The sequence below is a fragment of the Phoxinus phoxinus genome, assembly GCF_949152265.1.
Source record: "Phoxinus phoxinus genome assembly, chromosome: 21".
Taxonomy (NCBI): domain Eukaryota; kingdom Metazoa; phylum Chordata; class Actinopteri; order Cypriniformes; family Leuciscidae; genus Phoxinus; species Phoxinus phoxinus.
The window spans coordinates 1,197,779-1,220,994 of record NC_136896.1 but is presented as its reverse complement, the minus strand read 5'-3'; the positions used below and the strand labels follow the sequence as shown (position 1 = coordinate 1,220,994).

The window sequence follows — 23,216 nt, the reverse complement described above, 5'->3', positions numbered from 1 at the left end:
AAGCATATATCCTGAAATCCCTCTGAACATCTTTCATCTTGTGTGTAATCAAAATGAAAAAATAATTTTGCACCTGGCTTTATCATATGTTCAGATCTATCTACCGAAAATATATGCAAAAGTGTGCATATTTAATGAGATAATGCCTAATTTGCATAATTAAATATACAAATTTCAAAAACTTGTAATACATTTTTTTTATGAACTTGTGTAAGTAATCACCTGAGGAAGTTTCATGGTGATATCTATTATTTTAAAATTGTACCCTATTCACCTGTAGTGTCTCGCCTTAAAGGCAAATATCTCCCTTTGTTCTGAACTTTTGAGCGTTGTAACTTTGCAGATGTTGTTTATGTTCAAACAGCAACATTACACACTAACTACAGTTAGAAAAGTGGAATTATAATCAAACACCCCTTTAAAACGAGAACAAAGACTTCCTCTAAAACGTTATAATCTCAAAGGCGCCGCATCGGCTTCATCCCGAGGGAAAACCGGGTCTTTACACACAAAGCAGAAAGACTTCCAGCGCCCGCTGTGTCAGACGAGACGGGAATAATGAAGACTTGCAGGAGAAAGAAGGAAGTGCTGTGTTATTAGGTTTGATGTTCTGAAGAGACGTGCGCTCACGTCACACATGATTTACGATTCTTCACAAGATGCAATACCTGGAGATCAACCTCATGCTATTTATTTGCTGTTTTCTGAGATTGAGACGGTAAAACCCACGCCATCGTTTCTGTTCGCATCACTGTGATCAAGAGCTGAGATTCAGATATGATAATGAGCGTTTGCTTTCTGACCAATCACAGCAGAGCAGCTCTCATAGAGGCGGGGCTTAGAGAGACCGAATCATTTATTGAGCCTTTTCAATGCAATTATGATCAAATTAAAATGTTTTTAACATGTAAAACTATTGTAGGAGACTCTAAAACAACGATAGGAACCTTTAAAATAGCATAATCCTCTAACCTGCGCCAGTTCAGTGTGGGCAGAGGAGGGCAGACGCACCGGTCACATCGCCCTGGGCAAGAGCAATTACCCACAATCCCCTGCTGTCTGACTGCAAGCATATGCAGGAGGACAAACACGGCTCCCAGCTCAACTTCAGTTCGTGTGCTGGTTTTATACAGCGTTCCAGTGTCCAGTTTGGACTGGTGACGGTGAACACTTTAAAGTGCATCATTAAGAAGTAAGCAGCATCATGGCGGCCGTAAGGCGAGACTTCGTGAACTCACATCCACACATAAGATGATTCACATCCACATAACAGACTGAACAAACGGGCATGCTGTAGATATGAGCTCTAAATCAATAAAATGCATTGAGTTTGACAGAAAAATATGAATTGAAAGAGATTAGAGAATGCCACTGTGATAAATCACAACTGCAGGAGAACCTGGAAAAATGAGAATATGATGCAAAAGTTCATTTATTTCAGTAATTCAACTTAAAAGGTGAAACTAATATATTATATAGACTCATTACATGCAACGTGAGATATTTCAAGCCTTTATTTGTTCAAAATTAGAATATTGTAAGCCATAATCATCAAAATTATGACAAATAAAGGCTTGAAATATCTCACTTTGCATGTAATGAGTCTATATAATATATTAGTTTCACCTTTTAAGTTGAATTACTGAAATAAATGAACTTTTGCACCATCTTCTCATTTTTCCAGTTTCACCTGTACTTCAATACACCAAATTGCATTTTTTTTTTTTTTTACTATTATTTCATGTCAGGACTTTAATGCATTATTATGTGCAAAATGTGTATCATCTGTTAATATTACTTAAAGAGCTAACATCTACTTTTATCAGCTAACATGAACAAATATTAATAAATACTGTAAACGTATTGCTCATTAATGCAGGCACTGGGTCCCTACTGTAAAGTGTTCCCATTAAAACACATTCCTATGGTTGCTATAACAACTAACATAAAAAATAAGACGAGACCATCCACTGTCTCTGACAGCTACAAGATTTCTGTTCTTTTATGAATAACGTGTCCTGAATGTAAAATAAGCCCCCAGACACCAAGCTTTTAGGAGAACAATTACACATAAGCAGTTTATGCAAACATTTGCATAATAATTCGCTCAAGCCACGCCCACTTCCTGAACCATTTACCAAATATGGTAATAAAGTGTTTCCGAGTAAACAGATTAAACACAACATATGCTGCTTTTCCGTTTATGACAGATGCCACATCAGAACATATTCATAAGCATGATTAGGACACGCAGACACCGCCGAGGCCGGTTATGAGCCGGGGATCCACAAACTCACCAAATGAGTCGGTCTTTAATTAGTTTCTCATTAACACACGTGAAAAACAAAAGCATTGACTTCAACACATAGTTGCAAACTAAGACATGTTGTGCTTGTGTGTGTGTGTCTGTGTGTGTTCCAGATCTTCTCTTTTTATCGGCCCAAAACTATAAAAACAAAGACAATAAAAGCAACTGGCTCCCTTTCAATGCATAAATTGGAATTGGAATAGATTTGGCACAAGAAGCGGACGGCGTTTTACAAACATACATCTTCAAGCCTTTTAAAATCTGTTTTTTTAACTTTTCAAGCAAGCCTTTGTCAAGCAATTCAACATTCAAAAGATTATGTTGACTAAATTAATTCTAGTTTCTTACATTACAATTTTTTCGTCCTGTTCGTCACCTCTGGAAATTAAAAAGCATATTCATATTCATTTAGCAGACACTTTTATTCAATGCTACTTGCTACTAATTAGGAAAACAACCAAGTGGTTGATCTTAGTTTAGTTGTGAATGATGCACAGCCCCTAGTTTATCTTCATCCAATCATTTCCTCTCAAATAAAGCAACACTGAGAAACTTGCTCTAGAAATACGCCACATTACAGAAGTGCAATGGGTTGCAAACGTCAGGTTGACTCACTATTTTGCCAGAATATGTGTATAAATTGTTCAAAACAAAGGTTATTTATTGTCATGGATCGTTTCATGAAGAACCTTTAACATCCATGGGATCTTTCCATTCCGCAAAAGGTTATTTAGATTATTAAATGGCTCTTTTAAAGTCTCCCTGTGGTGTAAATCCAGCTTTTAATGTTGTTTATGTGTCTATGTGGTGTTTTTAATCTGCTTTAAGACACACCATGTGTAAGTTCATAAGTCGACAGCATTGCCGAGTATTTTCTGCTTAAAACTGCAGTGAACCAAAGACAGTCTCAAACATAGATATCATATAATAAAGGCTAGATGTCTCGTCCGCGCTGCTGGCCAATGGAGGTCGACGTCCGCACACGGCGGCCATCTTGCCACAGTCAGCTCGCTCACTCGTAACATTCTGTTTTAATGGTGCATGTACTTTTTAAATAACCATAACTTGCTCAATTTTCTACCGATCTTCAAACGGGTTGGTTTGTTATAAACGTCAGAGATGTAGTTATGACTCTGCGTACTTATGAATAATTATAATATTATATATTTAAACATGTTCAAGCATCCAGAATTATAGCCACGTTAATAACGTTTGTAAGAAACCAAACCGTTTGTAAATCCGTCAAGATTTCAGCGAGATAAGAGTATGTGCGTTCGTGTTGATCACTCGCCTTACAGAAAGCTTCCCTGTGACAAAATGGCCGCCGGGTGATGCCGTTAGAGACTCCGCCTTAAGATTAAGATTAAGCCTTTATTATGTATATCTATGGTCTCAAGAAACGGTTTGAAATCGCTGGTGTTTCTGACGTCACAAACTACCTTGTAACCAATCAGATCAACGTGTGATCGTCAACCAGTGGATCTCTGAGTGAGTGAGTGGAGGCGGGGCTCATTTGCATATTCATAGAACCGCGCATACTAAATAAGGCAAGGGTGTCGAGTTACATTCAATATATTTTTAGGCATGAAGAAATTTTTCTCTCAAGGAAAATTGGTGATCAAAAGTGAGTTTTAAGGGATAAAATGACTGACTTAAAGAACTGATCACTGAAAGGTTCTTATAGGAACCAAAAATGGTTCATCACATCATCGCTGCACGAAAAACAACAACGAATTAAACACTCACTAGCCGCTAGGGCTGTTAAACGATTAATCACGATTAATCACATCCAAAATAAAAGTTTGTGTTTACATAATAAATGTGTATAATTATTTTGTATATATAAATACACACACGTTCATGTATATATTTAAGAAAAATGTGTTATTTATATATAAAATATTTATAATTTATATATAATATAAATGATATATAAATCTATATACAGTATATACATGCAAATATTTCTTAAATATATACAAGCATGTGTGTGTATTTAAATATATAAAATAATACATTTTTCAGGCAATTAGAAAAATAAATATTTCGCAAAACTGCAATGGAAACAGTTTTTGCGCATTTACAGTCGCCTGACGTAGAGGACGGTGTGTTCGGACAGAAGACGAGACCGAGTCCTTTATTAAACTCATAAAAGACAACAGAATTACAGGAATACTGGATTATAATCCTCAAAGAAACGCCACAATCACGACCTCGAAGCAGAACTGAGTGAGACACACAGAAACTCCTCATATGAGCCGCTCACAGTATAAGAGTCTTTCCTCGCCATTAATGATTGGATAACACACACACACACACACACACACACGGCTGGACATATATAAACCTACCAACGTCCGTTGCCATGATTTTTTAAATGACTTATCGCGAGAGTGACGTTTTAATGGAAACGCCGTCATTTCGCAATAGTTTTGTAACGATATTTAGAGAAAAAAACGCAAAAGTTTTGCGCAAATCTGTAACGTAAATGCGGCTAATGGCAACAAACTAACTTTAATCTGATTTATTCACAGCAGTTGCAAGAAATCATTCTCCGCACATATTTTTCTGGGAAACAACCATCTGTGTGAGACATTATCAGAGTCAAGAAATCTGTCTGAAGCATGACTGCAAGATAACGCAGATTCTTCTCGGCATAACTGATGCTGATGAGACGCTGTCTCGGGAATACTGCTGTTATTAATAATAATGATGGCGTGCTGCAGAGCTATTAATCAATCACTGCTTCGGCGCACAGATATTACTCAGTGCTTTGAGTGACGCTTGCCTTCAGCAGATTCTGCTAATTGTGCTCGAATCTGTTCTGAAGTTTGAGATTTGCATCGCATTATGCAAACCCAGGTGTTAGCGTGACAGGAGCATCCGTCGACTTTCCCTCAGCGAGTCTCCTCAAGCTTCAGAACACTCCGGCATTCCTGTCACAGTGCAGTTTAGTATTCAGAATCCATATTTAATATGCAGCCAGCACAAAATACTCACAAGCGGCGATGTTAAATGGGTTTATATCAAACTGTAAGAATAACTGACCATAAGAGACATGAGTTGTTCAAATCATGCCATCCACTAACATTTACTATCAGAAGATTATCCAGAATGCTACATTTATGTTCTTCATATCTACTTCATATTCCTCATTATACCTACAAAATAAAGATCATTTAATAGAACATAATATAACAAAACATGAAAAAATAAGACAAAACATTAAATATAATAAAAACATAACAACATGAAACAACATAACATAAAAAATTAACAACAAAACAACTTAAAAAATTATGTTATGTTGTTCATGGAATAACAACAAAAAACAACATAAAAAATAACATCATGAAACAACATAAAATAAAACATAACATCAATAAAATATAAAACAATGTAACATAACATACCATGAAATAACAAAACATAACAAAACAGCATAAAACATAATATAACAATATATATATTTATATATATATAACAAAGTAAAATATATAACATAACTTAACATAACACCATGAAACAACATAAAATGAAATATAATACATAACGTAACATAACATGAATAAACAAAAACAAAATATAAAACAATGTAACAACATAAAACGTAAAACATAAAATTAAACAACATAACATGAAACCGCATAACACCATAAAGCATAACATGTTTTTGTGACAGTGAGTTGCTAGGAAAACAAAACTTTAAATATAATAAAACATAACAACATGAAACAACATAACATAAAAAATTAAACAGCAAAACAATGTAAAAAATTATGTTATGTTGTTCATGGAATAACAACAAAAAAACAACATAAAATAAAACATAACATAAATAAAATATAAAATAATTTAACATAACATACCATGAAATAACAAAATAACAAAAACAGCATAAAACATGAAACATAACAAAGTAAAATATATAATATAATTATCATAACACCATGAAACAACATAAAATGAAATATAATACATAATGTAACATAACATGAATAAACAAAAACAAATTATTAAAACAATGTAACATAACATAAAACATCCAATTAAACAACATAACATGATAAAGCATCACATGTTGTTGTGACGGTGAGAGTTGCTAGGAAAACAAACAGCTCAATAAATTAATTGCATGTAAATGCATGAATACAAATCATGCAAAACACCATTTCATGGCTGATAAGAAATAATTATGGCAGAATTCACCCACAACTATAGCAGGAGTGGTAAAAAGTCAATTTTGGACCCTGTCGGTATCATATCTTACAGTGCAAAAGTAAAAAGCAGCGTGTCCATGTGTTCCTCGGCTGTAAACAGTCTTTTGGAAATGTATGTTTTGATGCAACGAGAAGCTCTGGAGTGCAACACAAGACTGCTACTGTACAGACGTGTACCATGAGGCTCAGCGACTGTTTACAGTGTCAGGAGTGTGAATAAACATGTCACACAGAGGCATTAATCACACACACACACACACACACACACATCATTAGTGTGAGGACACATCTCTACACTGGCACACCGCTCATAACGTACATTAACACACTCCAGACTTCACCTCTGACCAGCGTGAACCTTCCGAAGTTTTAAAAGATTCATTTATTCACACATTATTCATCGTGCATCACAATATCCATGTGCACTCAGCTCTCTGGCGTAACGAAGCAGAATACATCAGACGTCTTGTATCCGGCACTTCTTTACTCACAAGTTGACCGATACACTGCAATACTACACGGTTTAAATCAAATTGTGAGCAATCTGACCGTAGCACTAATCAAATGTCTTCAAATATAACTTGACCGTGATAAAAAATATCTGAATGCATCAGAAGTTCAACATCTCCTCGTGTTTTTGTGATTATGCACTTCAGGGCCCTATTGTAACGCTCTGAAACGCAAATATCAAACGCAAGTAACTCTGTGGGCGGATCATGGCGCTGTTGCTATTATACCGGCGGGATAAACGACTCTTGCGCCCGACGCAAATCTAAAATGTGTTGGTCTGAAGTCGCTTCATTACTCATAGCTGTGGTTTGGGCGTAACGTGAAATAAACCAATCAGAGCGTCCTCTCACATTCCCTTTAAGAGCCGGCGCGCTTGTTCCACGGCGGATTGCTATTATAACGGCGGGTTTGCCGGCGCACGCCAGGAGCGGTTCACAGCCGAGGAGACCGACGTTCTCGTCAGGGCCGTAAAACACAGAGAAGTGACATTGTATGAGGATGATGGAGAAACACACACATTAGCTTCGGTTAAACAGGCGTATAATAATTTGGGTAAATGTGTAATCTAGATTTATGCCTATTTTTTTCACATCTTCACGGACACAACAACGATTTCCCTCGTGTGTTAATATTTTTGCTTGTAATAATGTATGATTTGCAAAAATGAAAACTGCTGTGTCTGTTTAGATTAGAGAATCAAAGTGTGTGTGTGTTGTTCACACGCTACATAATGGCCAAGCATGCGCGCTTAAAATAGCATATGACTAACGCGCGGCGCCGCTGTCTTTAGACTCGGTTTCTCCTGGTCAGTGGCGGAGTTGTTTTCTGAAACTGCAGAATATCACCAGGGAACGTATGCGCCGGAACACACTCCTCTCAAGATACGGCCCTCAGAGTTTGAGTTTGTCACAAACATGCATGGAAAAAAAAGCTCAATTAAATTGAAAGATAAATGCATGAATAAAAAGCATGCAAAATACAGTTTCAAGGCCGCACACAGATCTCTAGAGGGGCGTATGGTATTTAAATTTGGAAGCAATCTTGACTATTCCACTTTAACTTTCGTCTCCAGTATTCGTGCATGAGTGACTCCAAAGGTAAATCTGCAAAAAAAATTTAATTGGGCAATTATCGGCCTGATAAGTAGATTTGGCCGACATATTAAAGCCGATAAATAGTGTATTATTTCCTTCAGATGCGCACTGTTCAACATGATGGTTTTGAATTGCTTGAAATATGATAGAAATCACTTTAAAAAAGAAAGATACGGCAAAGTGCAACATGTGAAGCACAAATCTGTCATATCGGCTACATACAATTATAATAAGAACATCATTATAATTGTTTTTGGGACATGGATTTTAAAGATGAGACTTTTGTTTGTTTTTAATCAGGCTCTCATCTCTTATCAGGCTCGATTTTTCGGCCAATATATCGGTTATCGGCTTTCAAATATAAAGAAGTATAGGTATCGGCCAATATATCGGTTATCTGCTTTCAAATATAAAGAAGTATAGGTATCGGCCAATATATCGGTTATCTGCTTTCAAATATAAAGAATTATCTGTATCGGCCAATATATCGGTTATCGGCTTTCAAATATAAAGAATTATCGCATCGGACAATATATCGGTTATCGGCTTTCAAATATAAAGAATTATCGCATCGGACAATATATCAGTTATCGGCTTTCAAATATAAAGAATTATCGCATCGGACAATATATCGGTTATCGGCTTTCAAATATAAAGAATTATCGCAGCGGACAATATATCGGTTATCTGCTTTCAAATATAAAGAATTATCGGTATCGGCCAATATATTGGTTATCGGCTTACAAATATAAATAATTATCGGTATCGGACAATATATCGGTTATCGGCTTTCAAATATAAAGAATTATCGGTATCGGCCAATATATCGGTTATCTGCTTTCAAATATAAAGAATTATCGGTATCGGCCAATATATCGGTTATCGGCTTTCAAATATAAAGAATTATCGCATCGGACAATATATCGGTTATCGGCTTTCAAATATAAAGAATCATCGGTATGGGCCAATATATCGGTTATCGGCTTTCAAATATAAAGAATTATTGGTATCGGCCAATATATCGGTTATCAGCTTTCAAATATAAAGAATTATTGGTATCGGCCAATATATCGGTTATCAGCTTTCAAATATAAAGAATCATCGGTATGGGCCAATATATCGGTTATCGGCTTTCAAATATAAAGAATTATTGGTATCGGCCAATATATCGGTTATCAGCTTTCAAATATAAAGAATTATTGGTATCGGCCAATATATCGGTTATCAGCTTTCAAATATAAAGAATTATTGGTATCGGCCAATATATCGGTTATCGGCTTTCAAATATAAAGAATTATGGGTATCATATCGGTGCATTTTTATAGGTTTACACATCTTTATTGTTTTAAATTTCTGTTCCTGGTAATCTTGAATGAGAATAAGTTCCTCTTGCAGCATCTCTTCTCTGATGATGTGGGCGGAGCAACCTGTCACTCACATGAGATCAGCCAATAGCAAACTACAACCATTATGGAAGTAAAATAATGCCAAATGTTTTTGAAACAAAAAGCCTGTTGAATTGCACTACTTGAAAAAAATATGCATTGCATTAACCATGCTTGCATTTTAATGCATTGTATTTTAGGACTTGCATTTTTTTATTGCCTCAAATTCAACATGGTTGAATATTTAAGCTGTGAATATTTCAATTCAAAACATTTCAAACACATTTTCATTATTAAAAATTCAATAATCCATATTCACCTTTCATATTTCAATTCCAAAATATTCAAACGGTTTAAAAATACAACCTTTAATATTCAACAGGGAATTTTCAGTCCATTTTATTTCGCTTTAAATATTCGCTTCCTCAAATTCAGGGGTTAAAATTCGACAGTAAATTCAACATTGACATCCAGGAACTGCAGGAAAAGCAGTAGATTACCGAGCATAATCTCCACCTGCTGTTATTCGGCCTCACCAGCAGGGGGCGCAAGCGCGTGTTGTTGACGAAGACGAGAGCAACAGTTCATTCATAAAAACCCGTTTATAGAAATGTAAGTGTATTTGTGATTATTACGAGTGCTGTTTTTACAGCTGAGATTATAATGTTATTCCCCCAATGCTGTACAGATCAAATGTTACATTTGAAGTAGACATATATTTCTCTTGGTTGTTTAGTTGCCTTAACATTATATCACTGCGATGCGCTGCAGTAGCCTAGTGTTTCCCTCAATACTTCAGGGTTGCTGGACATATAAAACGCTTAACGTATAGCTTAATGGACTAATAGTGATATAAAAGAGCAAACTCGCACTTTATTGAGAAGGCTGTATAGGTAGCCTACTATATGGCTACGGGCAGCAGACTAAAGATGAACTTAACGCGCAAGGTTTCACGCCAAGTTTCCCTGTGATATATGGCATAAAGTTGGCTTGACATTAGACATTCGCACATTTAGGGACCGTCTCTAAAGTTACACACGACATTGGTACACACGTTTCTATCTTCAATAGCATTGGGAGAGAATGACTTACAGAAAACTGGTAGGTCAGGCATGATACACATGCACACCTTTTATATTTTTGATAAGTTGAAGTTTGCTATTGAAGTTAGAAACGTGTGTAATGTTGAATGTAATTTTAGAGACGGTCCCTAAATGTGCGAAAGTACAATGTCAAGCCAACTTTATGCCAGTCATATGCATAATGCGGGTGGGATATGTCCCACCACTTTCTGCCAGGGTAGATATTGTCCCCACCTCGCAGCACGGATGTACAAACAGCCGAAATAAAACAACTCCAGTTAACCAGCAGAGCATTCATTTAGTTCGTTTGTTAAACAAGAGGCGATCTAGCGCTGAAATGTGTATGAAATCAAGTGCTCATTGCCACTGCGATCAGTGGTGCGGATAGAGTATGTGGCTCGCGAACACTCTTCACTCAGACGCGCTTCAATCAGTTGCGGAGACTCTCGTTCCGGTGAAATCACAAAACAAACTGCACACAAAGTGTCCCAGCTTGATATACAACCACTGATAAACATAATCGGTTTTGATGAGGAAAAAAAACTATACGAGTGCAGATTCGAACCCAGAATTTCTGACCCTCATGGCTAAAGTTCTACCGCTCGACCATTAAAGTACATTGGTAAATTAGTCGGATCTATTCATGTTAAAATTCCATAGGAAAATTCTCGGCACTGACAACATATTAGATCTCATTAAACGACAAATGAAACCCAATGTAGAACTAGGCCACTATATTTTTGATAGCTGGACATCGTAATGTTACTGTACACATCTGATTTATGATATAATATTGTATTAGCAAAACACACACAAACAAACTGCGTGAAACTTTGCGCGTTAAATTCATATGATTCTGAGTCCGTCTGCTGCCCGTAACCACATAGTAGGCCTACTTACAGCCTAAAGTGCGAGTTTGGTCTTTTATATCTACTAGTCCACGCTACGTTGAGCGTTTTATATGTCCAGCAACCCTGAAGTATTGAGGGAAACACTAGGCTACTGCAGCGCATCGCAGTGACATAATGTTAAGGCAACTAAACAACCAAGAGAAATATATGTCTACTTCAAATGTAACATTTGATCTGTACAGCATTGGGGGAATAACATTATAATCTCAGCTGTAAAAACAGCTCTCGTAATAATCACAAATACACTTACATTTCTATAAACGGGTTTTTATGAATGAACTGTTGCTCTCGTCTTCGTCAACAACACGCGCTTGCGCCCCCTGCTGGTGAGGCCGAATAACAGCAGGTGGAGATTATGCTCGGTAATCTACTGCTTTTCCTGCAGTTCCTGGATGTCAATGTTGAATTTACTGTCGAATTTTAACCCCTGAATTTGAGGAAGCGAATATTTAAAGCGAAATAAAATGGACTGAAAATTCCCTGTTGAATATTAAAGGTTGTATTTTTAAACCGTTTGAATATTTTGGAATTGAAATATGAAAGGTGAATATGGATTATTGAATTTTTAATAATGAAAATGTGTTTGAAATGTTTTGAATTGAAATATTCACAGCTTAAATATTCAACCATGTTGAATTTGAGGCAATAAAAAAATGCAAGTCCTAAAATACAATGCATTAAAATGCAAGCATGGTTAATGCAATGCATATTTTTTTCAAGTAGTGCAATTCAACAGGCTTTTTGTTTCAAAAACATTTGGCATTATTTTACTTCCATAAACCATCCAATAAATTCTCCACAGACACAATCAAGCCCCGCCCACATTTGCTCTTGTTCAAGAAGCGCTTCACTCGGATATACGGACCAATAGGGTTTGTCAACGCCAGGATCATAATACTGCCCTCTGACTAGCCAATCATATCGCTAATCTAACGAGGTTCCCTAAAACCACCGGCCCAGCAACTGACCAGTCAAATAACACACACACACACACAGACACACACACACACTCTCCGGCCTGTCACCCGAGTCAGTCCTGCACTGAATGACAGTTCCCAATGTGTCTTTCTCTCCAATAAACAAACACATAACACACAATGTCTGTCTTTGCAGCGCTAACTCGTCCAGACAGCAGGACCTCGGGGAGCAGACGAGACTTCAGATGTCATTTCTCACACACTTCTCTCTTCCACACAGCGTGATGGAGATGAGCCGAGATCATGTGTGGACAGAAACCAGCAGAGAAAGTTTCCTTGCTGAACAAACTACAATATCATTATCAACATAATACAGATTAATATAAAACTTGTGTCTTACACTAAAAAACAGTATTTCTACTCAGCGATGCCAAAGATGAGCCATTCAGTGATCAGTTCTAAAAAGAACATTTGAATAATGATCTAAAGAACTGTTTATCACTATAAAGAAGCTTTTGGAAAAATCCCATGGATGTTAAAGTTTCTTCACAATGTTCAAGTCACCATGAAATCAAAATGTAAAAAAAAAAAAAAGGAATATTGCAGTAATTATTATAAATTATTTATCTGTGTGCATCGTTTTAAATTCATGTTTCTAGTAATCTTGAATCAGAATAACTTCCTCTTGCTGCATCTCTTCTCTTTTCTGATGACGAGGGCGAAGCAACCTGTCACTCACATGAGATCAACCAATAGCAAACCACAACCATCCAATCAATTCCCCACTACAAAAATAAAGCTCCACCCACATTTGTTCTTGTTGCATATGAGGCACAATAGGGAAGAAAACACTAGCGCAACTTCGTATCATGGCAACTTTAAGCTACAGTAGATAAAGCAAAAGTCAAAAACTCAAAAACCTAATAAATATATTCAGTATTAATCACATTCACAATAAGTATTCATTATCGACAGATATCAATAAGCTAAAATGAATCAAAATTAACTTAATTAAAAATATGATTGATAACAAATTTGGTTTCCAATCCATATATTGTGCATCCCAAAATGATGACCTCATAAAATAAACCATGCAACATTAAGAGATTATTTGTATAAAACATTTTTTAAACAATAATAATTTTCACTTTCATAGTTTGCATTGCAACAGCAGATACTGGGGCTAGTTGATACAAAATCTATATCTCAGTAAGTCTTACACATCAGATTTACTTCAAAACATATATTTCAACATAGATAAATGTAAAAAATGTGTTGTTTTTATTTTTATAATTGTTTTAATTTGTTTAAAATTTTGCTGGCCTATACATGTATAAAAATATGTAAAAAATGAAAAAATATTCTAAAATCAGAGCCAATCAGGTTCCCGATGTGACAACATGCCCCACCATAGGGGTTATTAATGTTTAAAATGAACAAAATCGTTATTCATGGCAACGGTGAAAAAAGGTCAACGGCATTTTTGCAGTCAAGACTTTAAGGTGTTTGTCGATACTTTAAAAATATAGACTAGCCTACTATCCTAACAATGTTGTAGTTCGGTCAGATTGTTTGTTCGGTTGAATTGTAGATAAATATATATATAAAAATAACAGATTTTAAACTGACACGGACAGTGAATGGCGGGAAACTCACGTCTCTGAAGCGGTTCCAGTGTTTGACGGTTCGGCTGTACTGGTGGACGGTTGAGAGCCACTGCTGCTCGTCCTCAAGGAAATTCCCGCCACCGATCTCCCGCGCTTCCCTCGCGCTCATCATCAGTGTCACGAGCAGCAGCTGAACAACAGATAACCCGCTCATCATGATCCGTTCCGTTCCGTTCCTCACGAAGAAACACGAGAGAGATCTGAGGAGGCGATGGTCTGATCCCCACTCAGGTGACGAACTGATGATGGGGGGAGAGAGAGAGAGAGAGAGAGAGAGAGAGAGAGAGAGAGAGAGAGAGAGAGAGAGAGAGAGAGACGATGCCTGTGCACGTGCCGTTGAGCTGAGGTAATTCAATTCATCAATTGATGTTGGCATTTACGAAATAAGGACCAAAATAGTATTATATTACACATTTAGCATTACAATTTCATATTCTTTGAAATATGGAATAATTTCTACAGTAGCCTATAATAATACAGCCTACAGTAGGCTACGCAACAGTGTATAGGCCTATATTTATCATACATTTAATTTTTTAATACATATATACATATATTATATGTTTAGTATGACCTCATTTACCATTACTGCACGTACAGTAAATTTTGTATGAATATTTTCTCTTTAAAAGCCATTCGAAATATTCCGCCACCCTGATATTGATGAAAAATCATAACCTTAAACGCTATTAATCCCTTAAACCGCTAAATCCAGTGGTTATTCCATATTTGTATATATGTAGTCAACATTTGAAAACCTTTCATCAAAGTTATACATGAATTTTGAGTTTTTGTACAAAACTGCTTAACTTTTTTGATCCACTTCAAATGTTGATACTGTATATCATCATGGTATTGAATGATTACCACATTAAAACACACTAAAATAAATTAAGGTAGGCTACTTCAATGGTATTACCACAGTACATGTCAAAAACATGGTAATATATGGTATTTTTGTGATATTATGATATTTAGGGGAATAAAGTAAGCAGAGATTAGTAATGAGCATATGAGGATTCAATAATAATCCCAGATTATACTGCAATTTCCCCGTTCTGGTGATCATCATCATCTTCATCATCTACACACAGATCAGCACATGTGTGTGAAATGGACATTTTCACGTTTCTCACATAAAGATTGTTGAAAAGTCTGATTAGCAGACGCTCTAAAAAAGATTATTAGTTGCAGGTTTAGTTGTAAATCCGCTTTCTCTACAATAATCTCACATTTATCTATTCAACCCACTGGAATATATGTTGTTTAGTAAATCAAACTCTTTCCGGATGTCTGTCAAAAGCACAATTCAGAAATAGGCTATATTTACAAACATATCCCAGAAAATCAATATGGAATTACATAAATAAAGATGACAGTATTTCAATAGACCTAGTGTCAAATAATCAACTCTTACATGTTATTTATGCAGCGTTTGTAACGCATATTTAACCATTTTGAAATTAACATATCTGAAAAAAATCTGCTGTTGCAAAAAGATAAGAAAAATATTGAGTTAAACCAAAGCAACCCAACAGGGTTATTAATGAGGTATTTCATCGTTTACTAATTGGACCACAAAACCAGTCACATGGATTCATTTTTTTTAAATAAAATGGAAATCATCTTTCCACTGATGTGTGGTTTGTTAGGATAGGACAATATTTGGTCGAGATATAACTCTGAAATCTGGAATCTGAGGAGCAAAAAAATCTAAACATTGAGAAAATCTCCTTTAAAGTTGTGCATTTATGTTCACGATTGTGCTGCATTCACTCACAAAAATACATGTTTTATATATTTACGGTCAGAAATTTACTAAATATCTTCATGGAACATGATCTTAATATCCTCATGATTTTTGGCATAAAAGAAAAATGTATAATTTTGACCCATACAGTGTATAGTTGGCTATTGCCACAGATATACCCGTGCGGCTCCAGACTGGTGAAGTGATCCAGGAAATAATCCTCAATATTATGTTTAAATCATGTGCAATAACAGATTTTTTGCTACTGACATGCGACTATAAAACGCTTGCTCTTCATCAGAGACGTCTGAAGACTATAAATGCGTTGATCACAGGAATAAACTGAGAGGTTGTGAATGAGATGTGGAGGTTTCGTGTGTGAAAGAAGCCCACGGCCTTATTTATTGAGTGGGAAGAAGTGTAGTCAGCTCACACCGCCTCTATAGTGACAGAAAAGCGTCTTGGCAGCATTATTCAGCATTCACCAAATATTATAGTTCATAACTGCAAACCTGGAGATGATGAGATCCCTGACACTGCATCGCTCCTGATAAAGAGAACAGACATTCAACTTTAAATATAAAGACCAGAGAGAAGAGAGAGTCTCACTTCATTATTGTGTTTATTTAAATGAAATATTGTTTTATAATGATTCAATTATCATTGTTAAAATATTTAAGCAAATGGATCATTATTGCATTGATTGTTATGTTATATGTTTGGCGACAGTTCTTCAAACCCTCATCAATAGAGCTTTTCATTTCTTAAAGTCCCCCTGTCAATCATTTTATCCCTTAAAACTAGGGCTGTAAAACGATTAATCGCGATTAATCGAATCCAAAATAAAAGTTTGTGTTTATATAATACATGTGTGTGTATTGTGTATAATTATATGTATATATATTAAATAATACACACATGCATGTAATATATTTAAGAATTTTTTTTATTTATATATAAAAAGGTTCTATTTATATATAATATTTAATCATATACAAATATATATGCAGTATATACATGCAAATATTTCTCAAATATATACATCCATGTGTGTGTATTTATACAAAATAATTATACACAATACACACACATATATTATGTAAACACAAACTTTTATTTTGCATTCGATTAATCGCGATTAATCGTTTACAGCCCTACTTAAAACTCATCTTTGATCACCAAAATTACATATTTAAATGTTTTTTCCTTAAAAAATTTCTTAATGCCTTAAAATATCGTGAATGTAACTCGACACCCTTGCCTCATTTCGTATGCGTCGTTCTATGAATATGCAAATGAGCCCCGCCTCCACTCACTCACTCAGAGATCCACTGGTTGACGATCTGATTGGTTACAAGGTAGTTTGGGACGTCAGAAACACCAGCGATTTCAAAGCGTGTTTTTGGTTCACTGCAGTTTTAATATTCATATTCATACATATATACATGCAAGTGAGATTGATCAGACAGATTCGCTCACAGTTTTTCTAAAAAAAAATCTAAGCTTTATTTTCTAACGCTATAATCAGCAGATCTGAGTCATCATGAGTCGACTTCTGAAGTAATCGGACAATTTACCTTCAAATTATTCATAATATTGTGCATAAAAGTCTAAATCTCATTAGTCGGAGATCTGAGAGATTTCAGCAGAAAGAGTTAATCACTAAATAACATGATCAGATCTGCTTGATGTTCTGTGCTTAATATCTCAAAAATACACTTAACTTGAATATTTAATGAGGTTTGATCTAATATCAAACATGATATAGTCGTAATGTTTAAATAAAGTGGATATTATTCAGAGAAAGATTTGCAGAGCCAGCTCGTCTTGCAGTAATAAATTGGTGCATTTGTAATGAGCCACTAATTACATCCTGGCAAACAACCATTTTAGTTGAAATATTTCTAAATCTGTGAAGTATTATAGTGCATTTTAAGCGGCTGATTTATGTCTGCTTTCATCTCAGCTCAAATCTCATTAACTTACAAACGAGCATCTCTGTGAACGAGTCTCTCTCCTCTTCCTCTCAGGAGACTCTCCGGCTCTGATGAAGACATTGTGCTGACCTTTAACACACACACACACACACACGCGCGCGCGCGCGCCAGAGAGATTGAAAGAGAAGCATTGTAGGTCTGTAACGTGAGTGTGGGTTTATTTCTCTGCAGAGACTCCCTTTGCTTTTATATTATGTATAAAGCACTTGTCTAAATGCAGACTTTCAGTGTTGTCAAGCTAAATGCTACATTAATGTGTGTGTGTGTGTGTATATATATATATATACTGTACATCCACATCCAAGTCTGAACTATCAGCTTTAGACATCAGAAACCTGCTGTATTCACAACACTGAATGTCCATTACTTTATTTAAGTTTCTCTGTAGTCAATCATTTTATCACTTAAAACTAATCTTTTATCACCGATAATTATTTAAACGTTTTTTTCCTTGAAAAAAATGATTCATGCCTTAAAATAATCCGAGCTTCTGTGAGTGAGTGAGTGAGTGAGTGAGTGGAGGCAGGGCTAATTTGCATATTCATGGTTCCGTGTAGCTATACGAAATGAGGCAAGGGTGTCGAGTTACATTCAAGATATTTTAAAGCATGAAGAATTTATGTAAGTTTAAATGTGTAATTTTAGTGATCAAAGATGAGTTTTAAAGTCCCCCTGTAATCAATAATTGTATCCTCCATAAATTCTTCATGCCTTAAAATAGCTTGAATGTAACTCGACACCCTTGCCTCATTTAGTATGCGTGGTTCTATAAATATGCAAATGAGCCCCGCCTCCACTCACTCACTCAGAGATCCACTGGTGGACGATCACATGTTGATCTGATTGGTCAAGGTAGTGTGTGACGTCAGAAACACCAGCGATTTCACACCGTGTTTTTGAGACTGTCTTTGGTTCACTGCAGTTTTAAACAGAAAATACTCAGCAATGCTGTCCACTTATGAACTTACACATTTTCCTTAAGAAAATCTTAAGGAAAAATTGCTTTTAACATACACCTTCTGAACACTTTGTAAGTGTTATACTTGAGCTGGGATCGTCTGTTTGCTTGTAGTGTTTGTGTTTTGTTGTATTTATTATATTTGTTTATATGTGTTTATGGATTGAGTTTTTTGTTTGTATATTATATGTTGTATGTTGTTATTGGGCCCCCTTCTAAAAGCTTTAAATAGCTTCTTTGGGGTTTCCCCTTTTTTTCACACAATAACCATTCTATATTGTACTTAGTATGTGTCTTCAAAATGATAACGTGAAAAATAAAGAAACAAGAAGATTTGTCTTAATGCGTATTAAAAACACCACATAGACACATAAACTACATTAAAAGCTTAAAAGTTTATATTGCAATTATCCATACTTTAGTATGAACACACAAAGATCTGTGTGGGATACCAGATCATCATATATATACATATATATATGGATTAACTGTATTTAATCTTATCTATTAATCTGAACTGTGCAATAAATCAGACATAATTGAACCTCACACGCAGTAAAAGCTTCATATTTTCATTAAAAAGAGTCTCAAGGCTGAACTCGACAGGTTTCTGTTGAATAAAGCAGAGATTGACCTGAAGAGAGGCACGTTTATGTTTATGTGTCATCATTCCTTTCAAGCGCATCTCAGATCCTACAGCGCCACCTGCTGGACACTGGCCGACAGCACCGACCACTGCAAAACAAACAACACTGTAATCTGTGAAAACAACTGATCAGTTGACTTAACTTTGAAGAAACTCTTTATCTTAATAATAAACTTCATGCGTAATTGAAATAATTAAGTTATGTGAACTTGACAATTGACTTAATTTTTTCATTTATGCATGAAGTTTATTTAGGCCAACTTAATAATTTTAAGGCAATGGGTTTCCTCACTTTTTTAAGTTAAGTCAACTGATCACTTGTTTACAGTGAAGACTTCAACAGAAGACACTGTAACCAGGGGTCCGGGGTCCTCAAGATGACTTTGATCTTACTCTATAGCGCCACCACCAGTTCAAAAACTCAATTTTCAAACGGTTATAACATTTATTAAACATTTTGTTCTAGAAAAATGAAACTTAACACACCTGATTCCTCTCATCATGCTGATCACATCCAACATCTTACATTAAGGCTCCGCCCATTACATTAGTGGCCATTTTGAAAAGTAAAGTATTCTGGGGGTTTTTTCACTACTTTTCAATCATATTTTGCCCAGTTCTTATGAAAACTGGCTCAGATGATCTTAAGGCCAAGCCGCACAGAAATGACCTAACAAGTTATGATGTCGCAAACCTAATCGATTTAATTGAATACCTTTATTGTTATTATATAGCTATATATCGAAATGTATAGTCTCCCTAAATTGGTCAAGATGCGGTTTCTCGGCCAAGCTTTGTTCAATCTAAATGAAACTTGGTACGCTTCATCAGAGCCATAATCTGAGGGGACATGCCAAAGTTGGAAACAGCGCCCCCTATGGGTCATAAAATATGCAAAAAATAGCAACTTTTGCTAATAATTTTTGAAGTTTGTCAACAAAAAAAAATCCTGATTTTGTTGTCTATGGATTCCTTGAATATGTTTTTTTGTAGTGCACAGACTCTTAAAAACAATTGTGCTGCTTCATAATTTTGTGGAAATTATGCATATTTTTTCTTGATACATTGATAAATAGAAACTGATACTGATGTTTATTGCATTGCAATGCTCTTTATATTCATATTTACAATGCATGACAAAGATATCGGATTATTAATGTGTAATCCTATTTCAATCTGTAATTTGGAGGCGTTCGTGAGTTATGAGTGTGTCGTCGTCATGAGAACGTGACGTGTCCCGCGGAGGAATAGTATCCCGTGCCGTCCGTGGAGAACCGCTGGGAAATCTGCACCGAATTGAGATCAAACGCTCCGAAGTAAACCTCGCGGAACATCTGCGGAGAGACACAACGACACGATTATTATCATTCATCATGAAGATTTACAAGAATCAGAAGCAAAACCATCTGTGGAGAATTCCGGAGTTAACACGGATTATTAATCATATAAACACTGTTTAACTCACGTTTCTGCTCTCAGATATGATGAAACTAAGAGAACAGATGTTTTTAAATGACTTCATTCAATCTTTTTTTGTCTGGAGTTGTTTTCCCAGAATTATTTTGACCATTTAATGGAACATAAGTTCTGAGAAAAAAACAGGCGTAGTCGTTTCTGGACAGAACAGCAAAAAAAAAGTTCAACAGCCTGTGTGTGTGTGTGTGTGTGTGTGTGTGTGTTGAAGTTCTGCCAACAGGGGGCGACAGATACTCAAAGTAAGCACTTATGTTCTTGTGTTTACAGCTTTCATGCAATGATATTAGATGGGACATAATCATGGGTAAATATGATGTGATCACCATGGTAACCGCATGGATTATTATGAGTTATATCAATCAGTACTGTGATTATCAAGGTAAATGTTGCTCATCAGTGTAACTAGTGCAATATATCTATAATATCTTGTCTCCTCCCATATTTGCAATCATGTATTCTGTCTGCACTGATAATAAACAGTAAGATGTTTTAGTGTTGCTGAACGAGTCTCTTCTGCTCACCAAGACTGTTCAATTATTTGATCAAAAATACAGTAAAAAAATTTGAAATATTATTGTAATGTAAATCTGCAGTTTTCTATGTGAATATACAGTAAAGTGTAATTTATTCCTGCGATCAAAGCATCATTACTCCAGTCTTCAGTGTCACATGATCCTTCAGAAATCAGTAAAATATGATGATCTGATGCTCAAGACACATTTATGATTATTATTTTGAAATAGAAATATGAAATATGATTAGTTTATTTGAAATAGAATCTTTTGTAACATCATAAATGTATTTACTGTCACTTTTGATCAATTGAATGCCTCTTTACTGAATAAAACTTAATTATTGACTCGTAATGTATTTTCTCAGTGTATCAGATCATGACAAAAAAAAGTTGATATGATGTTGAGCGTGGTGTGAAGATGCCGAACGCACTGATCTGGGGTCGTTTCTCACCTGTAAGATGTTTGTGGCATTAAAAGCTTCTCGGTCTTTCATGTTCGGTCTCCCCGAAGCTCCTCTATCCTCGGCTGAAGGAACACAGCACAGGTTAGTTAGACCAATCAGAGGACAGTTTACCTCACATGTGACCTGCATAAACACTTTAGGTACACTCTGAAATCTTGCCTTGTGAACAGGGTTTGAAACGAACACCGGATAACCCGTAAAAATCACCTTATTATTTTCCAACACATTTTTGAAAAATGTGATGTTCTTTGTACTCTATTGATCTGTCAGTCTAATATTTAAATTTTTGGTGATGAGGATGAGAGAGGACGGGGGGAGATGCTGGATGACAGGATTTAGTTTGAATAAGAAATTAGTGTATGAAATGCAAATTTTATAATATATTTTATTTATATACACACAGGTGAAACTGGAAAAATTTGAATATGGTGCAAAAGTTATAATTGGTTAGATTATGATTATGGCTTACAGCTTATAGAATATTGTGAATATAGCCGTTTCATAAACTGTAAGCCATAATCATCACAATTATAACTAATAATAATATTAGTTTCACCTTTTAAGTTGAATTACTGAAATAAATGAACTTTTGCACCATATTCTCATTTTTCCAGTTTCATCTGTATGCATATATATATATATTAAAAAAATATATTTATTTATTTTTTTTCATTTTTGGGGGGGCTAGTAGTTTTGAATGGCCGGTCTCTAGTAGGCCAGTGAGTGAAAAAGTTAATTTCTAACCCTGCTTGTGAAATGGAACCGAATCAAGAAGAAAATGCAACATTGTAACATATTAACTCCCTGTTTGGGAAGCAAGCAAACGATCTGCAAACGCCCTAAAACACACACACACACACACACACACACACACACTCCGGCTGCAACAACAGTCCACAGCACTCTGGACATAATGAGATGTGATCAACATGTTTATAAGCAGCTCACGGTGTTCAGGGACTCAATCGCATTACTCAGCTAGCAAACTGAAAACAGCACAACACACACACACACACACACACACTCTCTCTCTCTCACACACACACGCACACACACTCTCTCTCTCTCACACACACACACACACTCTCTCACACACACGCACACACACTCTCTCTCACACACACACACTCTCTCTCACACACTCATACACTCTCTCTCTCACACACTCATACACTCTCTCACACACACACACACACTCTCTCTCACACACTCATACACTCTCTTTCACACACACACACACACTCTCTCTCACACACACACACACTCTCTCTCTCACACACATACACTCTCTCACACACACACACACACACTCTCTCT

The 23,216-nt window shown here is 35.8% G+C and overlaps 2 protein-coding genes across 3 annotated transcripts in view; both read right to left on the bottom strand.

Moving 5' to 3' along the window:
- The window catches only part of LOC306989401 (testican-2), a 67,208-nt gene extending 47,759 nt beyond the window's left edge, over positions 1-19,449 (bottom strand). Inside the window, exons 1-4 of the mRNA XM_079595098.1 lie at positions 19,434-19,449; positions 17,831-17,910; positions 16,357-16,391; positions 14,084-14,333 (exon numbers count right to left, since the gene is read on the bottom strand). Of these exons, the coding sequence (XP_079451224.1) occupies positions 14,084-14,251 (168 nt within the window). The 5' untranslated portion in view covers positions 14,252-14,333; positions 16,357-16,391; positions 17,831-17,910; positions 19,434-19,449. The remainder of the gene's footprint in view (positions 1-14,083; positions 14,334-16,356; positions 16,392-17,830; positions 17,911-19,433) is intronic.
- Positions 19,177-23,216, bottom strand: part of ascc1 (activating signal cointegrator 1 complex subunit 1) — a 15,486-nt gene continuing 11,446 nt past the window's right edge. For both annotated transcript variants that reach the window (XM_079595096.1, XM_079595095.1), the window contains exons 9-10: positions 21,888-21,961; positions 19,177-20,779 (exon numbers count right to left, since the gene is read on the bottom strand). In XM_079595096.1, coding sequence (XP_079451222.1) covers positions 20,663-20,779; positions 21,888-21,961 — 191 coding nt within the window. In that variant the 3' untranslated portion in view covers positions 19,177-20,662. The remainder of the gene's footprint in view (positions 20,780-21,887; positions 21,962-23,216) is intronic.